The sequence below is a fragment of the Phalaenopsis equestris genome, unplaced genomic scaffold (assembly GCF_001263595.1).
Source record: "Phalaenopsis equestris unplaced genomic scaffold, ASM126359v1 Scaffold000290, whole genome shotgun sequence".
Taxonomy (NCBI): Eukaryota; Viridiplantae; Streptophyta; class Magnoliopsida; order Asparagales; family Orchidaceae; genus Phalaenopsis; species Phalaenopsis equestris.
The window spans coordinates 20308-28399 of NW_018164732.1; the positions used below are offsets into that span (position 1 = coordinate 20308).

At 32.0% G+C, this 8092-nt stretch overlaps 1 protein-coding gene across 1 annotated transcript in view; it reads left to right on the top strand.

Annotated features, from left to right (window-relative positions):
• Window positions 1-1816: 1816 nt before the first annotated feature.
• LOC110025121 (probable methyltransferase PMT11) overlaps window positions 1817-8092 on the top strand; it is a 31614-nt gene continuing 25338 nt past the window's right edge. Inside the window, exons 1-3 of the mRNA XM_020725406.1 lie at window positions 1817-2560; window positions 7274-7423; window positions 7529-7799. Coding sequence (XP_020581065.1) covers window positions 1889-2560; window positions 7274-7423; window positions 7529-7799 — 1093 coding nt within the window. The 5' untranslated portion in view covers window positions 1817-1888. The remainder of the gene's footprint in view (window positions 2561-7273; window positions 7424-7528; window positions 7800-8092) is intronic.

The following is an 8092-nucleotide window of genomic DNA, read 5'->3' on the forward strand; positions in this document are numbered from 1 at the left end:
ATATGCATAGCTAAAATCTGTCTCATTCTAAAGATTTTTGTCTCCAAAATTCTTGTTTTAAAGTTCAAGCATGCCTTAAAAGTCTTCATGATCCTTCATGCTTGTCTGAAAATCCAATATTCTATATAAGTTTTTCTTCTAAAATAAAAAAATTGGAAATATTTCCATATGTGTAATATTATCTTTTCAAGTTTATTTTAATGCTCCTTAGCTAAAATTTAAAAACATTAATGTACATAAGAACTTTTCAAATGTGGCTTGCCATCCCATTTTGGGTGGCAGGAATTGAATTAGCTTTGCTTTGAATTGATTTTAATTCAATATAATAATTTATGACATAAGTCATTACAAACAATTAATTGTTTGAAAAGTGCATGGCCAAGTAATTTTTTAAATGTTATGAATAATTTATAACACAAATATGATATGCACATGATTTCAGTAATAATTATATTATTATATAATAATTCATTGAATGCAGTATTGATATGAACTAACAATTATAATAATAGTAACTAAATATAATAATGTCATAAATTTAATATAACAATTTATTGCTGAACAACTTAAAAAAGTAATTATCTCATCTTACTTACTATCCTACATCAAAATAATTACGTAATTTAAGATTTAATAAATCCATTTAAAAAAAAGGTATATGTCCATGGATTCATTCACCATTGTTTCCTACTGCACAATTGATTAGAAGAAATCAAGTCTTGAATATTAGAACTAGTTGATAGCTTTAAGGAAAAGTAGATAAGGGCAAGTGGTGGAAGCATAGAAGGGTTGTAGGAGTTAAATACTCTAATTACATGATTAGATAGAAATTTAATTTATTGTATCTTTTCAATATTTGAATACTCTTAATATTAAATTCAATATTTTTTTTAAAATATCATTACTATTTATTTTATTTAATGAGAGAGCAAATTTCGTGTTGCCCAAAGTCTTACAGTTTTAACATATTTGTATTGGATGAAGCATTTCTTTGATATTGTAAACCAATAATCTTCACCTTTTAGATGTCTACAAGAAAGAAATCCTTGACATGGTTGGATTGGATGCTCATGTACACCATTAAAAGATGAGGATAAGTATCATAAGTTATGCGCTTTTGCATGACTCAAGTTTTCTACAAATTGGGATAAATAATATTGGCTTATTTCTGAGAACTCGCTTAATGTGAAGTTTTGAATGTTATGTGACTATAAACTCTGTTGCCCCACATTACAAACCGTTTAGAAAATAATGATTATATTTTTACTAATGCATCTCTAAGTTTTCTTAGTTGTTGACATTACTTTTCATAAATATTTATAAATGTAGAGGACCATCCCATATGGTGTACCATAATCTACAATAGGATAAACCATCAAGTTGTAAATAAATTTAATTTTTTTAAGTAATTTTTGCACATGTAGTCAAAAGCTTATTTGTAGCACATATTTAGAGTGTAAATTTCAAAGAAAAAAATTTGAGGTTACACTCAAACACATAATTTTTTAAGGATATTTATATAATTATTCACAACAAGTATGCTCTAAGTTCAATCATTTTTTGTGTACAATATGTACCTTGGTTTACAATAATCAGTGTAATGGCTGAATATTTAATTTTCTTATAATATGCACTCTTTTTTATGGCTATTATTTGTTAACTAAATGCATTTTATTATGTTATAGCTTTGTGATGGCATTCTCTCTTGCCTCAGCTTGTATCAAATAAAATTCAAACGGCAATTAAAAATTAAAATAATAGTATTTTTGATCTGATATGAGAAATTTGAGGGGTAGCTACTGGACAAAAAAGGCAGGCCCCCGACCATAAGATCTCGCGCGCAAAACCTTTTGATGAATTTGCCCTGCGCAGGGAGCACTACCCAACAATGAAAAGTGAGCTTGGTGATCCCTTCAAGCTCTCCTCCCTTACCAAGATCTCCATCTTCTTCCTCGCTTGCGTCGCCTCCTTCTACCTCGGCCGTAACTGGAACGATGGTTTCATGTATCCCCAGCTCGTCTTTTACAGTAACATCAATCCGACGGCCCCCGCCGACACTGCAAACCTATCGGTTATCATCTCTCCCAACCTCTACCATACCCCTGATATCTCCAACGTAGTATCCAACGGGTCCTTTCCCTCTGCTGATTTTCCACCGCCCGATGCGCTCTCTAGATCCCCGCCGCAACCCGTGAATCCTGAGAATGTTGGAATCGTGGACGCCAACGGAGCAATGCGAGAGGATTTCGATGCTGGGCCGTTCGATTCCGATCTGGGGGAGGAGGAATCACCATCTCGGGCGGGAAACGAGACGACTTATGAGATGAAGAAAAAGGATGGGACTAAGAGTGGGATCCAGAAGTTCTCGCTTTGTCCGGAGAGAATGAGGGAGTACATTCCTTGTATTGACAACGAGGAGGAGATCAAGAGATTGAATTCTACGGAGAGAGGAGAGAGATTTGAGCGGCACTGCCCGGCGAAGGAGCTGACTTTGAATTGCCTGGTTCCGGCACCGCAGGGCTACAGGGAGCCCATCCCATGGCCAATGAGCAGAGACGAGGTACTTATTTCTGATGTATTTCCTCTTTTTGTTTTTGGTAATTTCATTGCTACAACTTAAAGCAAAGCTTGGGAATGAAATTTTTCTCATGAATTAAGTGCTACTATCTGAGAGCTCCGTCACACCCCTCATTGACCTTCTCTAGGGAACCAAAGATGTAACAGATGAGGGCGGTTCAATCACATCTAATTTCCATTGACGTTATTCTAACTTTTACTCATCAGATTCGAGTGAATAGAAAATTATTCTTTCAGAATTGTCACCGAGCATAAAATTTTCTTTCAACTCCTCTAATATTTTTTTGGGGGTTTTACAGACATACCTCTGAATTCTTACACATATACATATCTAACACCTAATCGTCAATTTTTACTTATATGCCACCTTTTCTATGCATAAAAGAAGCGAAAAACAGCTTTTTATACAGAGGTATCGTGGCATGTATGTAAATACACCTTTTCATGCATAGATACGTTGGTATGTATGTAAAAACTAAGAATTTTGGCGTTAGATAAGTATATGCATTAGAATTCTGTGTTATGTATGTAGAACTTCCGACTTTTTAACAAATAATAATATAGAAACTTGTATAGAACAATCATCACGATAAAGTATCCAGACTTTCCATATAAGCTCCAAATATAAAATCATACATACTAAAAGTATTTATTTATGTTAGACAATGTTTTACCATCAATTCACCTGCTCATTTCTCTTTTCTGAAAATCATACTTATATTTTTTGGTGTGTGTTATGCCCAATGAGATAAACAATGTTAAAATAAGATTCAAACATAGTTAACTTAAATAATATATATCTAATTGTTGGTTAACATAAGCTTATTTATGATTTTAACAAGTTTAGTACATTATATTATATAAGCATAACTTGCTATTTAAATAAATAAAGAGAATATGATCATAAATATTAAATGTAATTATTGTTAGACTAAATATAGTTGTTCCTGGCAAAAGTTAGATTCATCTATTATAATACTTGCTTTAATATCTCTTTTTTTATTTTTATAACTCATTATTTTAGAAATATTATATGATATTTGCAGAAGCTTTGAACCAGTTAATTCATTAGGTGGTTACCTAATCCCTGACTTATACTGACCGTTGATAAAATTTGGCTAGTTCAAAATTGGGAAATACAACGATCCTTTGATGTCATTATCAAGAGTAACAAATCTATTTATTTTTACTAAGGCTCATCTCGTTAGAACTTTTGTCTTTTCCTGTGCAGGTCATCATCACATTCTGTTTACTTATCATAATACAACATGACATTTCTTTAATCATCTCTATTTTTTACATTATTTTCTTATATATATATATTTAAAATGAATATATCTGCTAACAATTAACATTATTATATCTACTAAAAATATAGTGCAACATATGATATTCAATATTTTTCCTTAATAATGCTTTTCTATAAACTTTTATGAAACTTTATAATAGGTAATCATTTGTATATGAATAAGTTGTTAACTGATTCGGCTATGCCCAGTAAGAGTGGCATTCTAAATGCAAATACATAATGAGTAGATTTTACTTATAAGCAATTCTAATTTTAGATTATAAAGAATTGTTTTTTATTTTAATAATTGAGTATCTTTTTAAGCTTTTGGAATTCCTTTTGAGACAAATTTCCTAATTTCCTTGTCTTCCTAACTTTGATGTTTTATACACAATTTGATAAAATCAATAAATTTAGCAATTTATAACAAACCTTTATCTATTAGTTCAAATCTATTAAAAATTTAATAAAATAATATTTTTACTTCAAAATTCATCACTATAAAATCTTTTGCACCCATAAATTTTCCAATCAAATCAACTCATTGAAAATGATATAAGAAAGTGATCTTTATCATAAAACCTAGCACTTCTTGTCTTTTCTTTCTCTTCCTTCTGTTTCCCTTCCTTTATTCTCTTCTTATTCTCCTTTATTTCTCTGTTTGCTCTCCTTTTCTTCTCCATATCTTCTTTCCAACTACTACCTTGGAGTTGTTTGCTCGCTGTTCCCAATTTGGCCGCCGTGCAATGATGGGAGAGAAGGAAATAAATTCTGCCATGTATATATATATATATATATATATATATATATGCTTTTTAAAACCCAAATAATCCATGTTAATTAAAATGATCTCAGCCCTTTAAATTAAACCCAGGATTACTTGCCTTTGAAAGTGGATTTTATTTTTGGCACGACAATGCTGCTACAATCCCTTTAACTTAAACCCAGGATTACTTGCCTTTGAAATTGGATTTTATTTTTGGCACGACAATGCTGCTACAATGACTTCTATAGTAACTTTAATAAAAAAATAAAATATTTTATTTAAATTAAAACTAATTAAATAACCTTCTTACAATTGAAAATTGGTATATATTTTTATATATCAAAATGATTGGGATAAAGCATAGAATTTTATAAAAATAATTTTGATGATATTTAAAAGATGCAAGAAATATTTTTATATGCTACAAGTACTCTAGTTGAATGCTAATTAGTTACGACAGAGGAGAAAAATAAACCTAGGTTTGACATTTTGTATCAATTCTTATAAAGTGTTGTCCATTTCCGTAGAAACTCTCAATTAACTATGTATGTTTATTTATTTTTTATGCAATATTTTCTTATTTTGTTTCAATCCATTCTCATTTCCTTAGTTGGAAATTTCTTTCATATTTAATTATAAATTTTTTTTGATAGTAAGAGCGGAGCTAGAACTATCGTAGTTTGCTTATTTTGAAGTAAGTCTTAGGTGGATTTTTTTTGTCTACAACTAAGTAATTTCCTAAGCCAAGGATTTAGAGGAGGTTTATCTATTAATTTTCATAGGGGCTGTTTGGATCATTGAAATTTTTCTAAGATAATCCAAATATATGGATTTTGAAGATCCTAGTGTTTTGTTTGAGGAAAAACAAAATGCTGAGTAATTTTTTGAAGCATTTAAAATTCATAATATAGATTATTTTCAATTTATTTTGAATTCTTCCAATTTTGGGTGAATTCTAAATACACCGCAAGAGTGAAGCTTTGTTGGCATCTCACCTCCATCGCTAATCTCTGGCCAATGCCCTCTGTCGTTGTTGTCATCGTCGCCTTCTGTGGCCAATGCCTAAGCGAACAATATCTTGATGAGTGAAATTTTGGGTTGTTACAAATGATATAAGAGCATTACACTAGGTTGAAAATGGGAAGAAAATGCTAGATTGAACAAAATGCTATGCAATAGGAGCCATCTCTTGAATCCTAGATGGAACAAAATGTTACATGGTGGGAGTCAGCTCTTGAATCTATAGGAGCGACCTCTAAAATCCTATGTGCCTGTTGAATGATTTTGGGTTAAAACAAGTGTCAAAGAAGATAATCACTCAAGTGAGGGAGATGGTGAAACCCATTAAGTATGATGAAGTTAAATTTTTAAGCATTGAGATGTTTTTTGGTGTAATAGTTGGAATTTCATCAAGAACTTTAAAATTAGACATGTCTGTATCGGAGCACTCCCATAATAGGCGACCTGCATGGAAGCTATATCGATGGGACAAAATTGTAAGGCCATTAGGTCAAAGCGAACAATTTCTTGATGCGCAAGAGTTTGGTTTGTTACAACTGCCGAAAGCTACCTTTACCGCCAACCTCCTCCTCTACTGCTGCTACTTATCGCCACCACACTGGCCCCCATCACCAACAAGCTCCTATTGTCGTCGTCGCCGTTGTTGTGACCATCTTTGCCATATGTATTTTACATTGATCGTTTTTCATCAAACTATATTAGAAAATATAAAATCATGCATTTATTTTGCTTCAAACCAAATAATATCAAAATATGCAACATAATGTAGATTAGTTTTACAATGTGTTCTTTTTTCTATAAATCATATTAAATTGTTGTTCATTTGAGGAGGAGCAAACATGAAGCAATCTTAAAATTTTTTGGGTATTTACATACACACCACCCAATTCCTATGTATTAACATATCAACCACCCAAACTTTGATTTTTATGTACAGAGTGCCTAATTCCTATTTTCTCAGCATAGGTTGGGTGGTCTGTATGTAAAAATTGATTTTTGGGTGGTTGATATGTTGATTCATTGGAATTGGGTGGTAGGCATCTAAATCTCTCTAAAATTTTTTAGTCCGGGCAAGTGGGTTGTAAGCCTCTAGTGCCTCTATTGCAACTCTGCCAATGAGTAATAGGTAATTGTTAACTATATGAAGTATAGAGACTCTCATGATGATATTAAAACTGAAAATTTTCTTTTTACAAACGAACAAGGTGATCATTACACAGTTACAAATAAAAAACTTCTTTACATAGTAGAAGTGATCAAATAAAAGTAGTTATTGTTGAAACACATTTTGCAACAGTCTTTTGTAATATGCAACATCCGTTTTAACAAGAAAATACTTACATAATATGAACTGTAAATCATTTTGAGGCTTTTATATTGTGTTCCCTGATGTTATATTAAGTTTAGTAAGCAATGGTTAGTCTATACTCCATCGAATCGTAGAGTAACCTGTTATATTGGAGTTTAAATGTGAAGTAGTCTTGTTTAGTTATGGCAGTTTCTCCCAACTATTATTGAACTGTCAGGAAATTACACTACTCACCGTCATCATTTGCATGTTACAATAAGTTATCTAATATTTAATTATTCCAAATATCTGAAAGCATCTAATTTTATTGCAGGTGTGGTTTAGCAATGTGCCACACACGCGTTTGGTTGAGGACAAAGGAGGGCAAAATTGGATAAAAAGGGACGGGGAAAAATTCAAATTTCCTGGAGGTGGCACCCAGTTTATACATGGAGCAGGCAGTTATCTAGACCAGATTACTAAGGTTTCATGCCTTCTATGGACATCTCATATATTACTTTGTTACATTTTAAAATCAGGCCTCTTTTTAGTTTTCCTTTCATGTTTAACTTTTTTCTTGAATTTATAGATGGTTCCAGACATTGCATTTGGGAATCTTACTAGAGTTGTCTTGGATGTTGGTTGTGGGGTTGCAAGTTTTGGGGCTTTCTTAATTTCACGAGATGTCATTACCATGTCTATAGCTCCAAAAGACATTCATGAGAACCAAATTCAGTTTGCTCTTGAACGTGGTGTGCCTGCAATGGTGGCAGCTTTTGCAACTCGCCGCTTACCGTATCCAAGCCAAGCTTTTGATCTGCTTCATTGCTCAAGATGCCGAATTAATTGGACTCGTGATGGTATTCAATTATTTTTTTTATACAACAGCATGCATGAAGGTCCGACACATGATAGATACTTTTTAATACATGTACTAGGAAATTAAAGTGAATAAAGGTTATGATATATATATTTTTTATTCTTCTGTCTTAAGGTCCTGGAATTGACAAACAATTTCCACTTTCCTAACAACATAGCATTTTATGAAACAGTTTTCTCTTAGATTTCCGTGTCTGCAAGGAAGGCGAACTTTTTTTTTTGTTTTGTTTTACTAGTTGTTATATTATTTACTCTCTCTCTCTCTCTCTCTCTC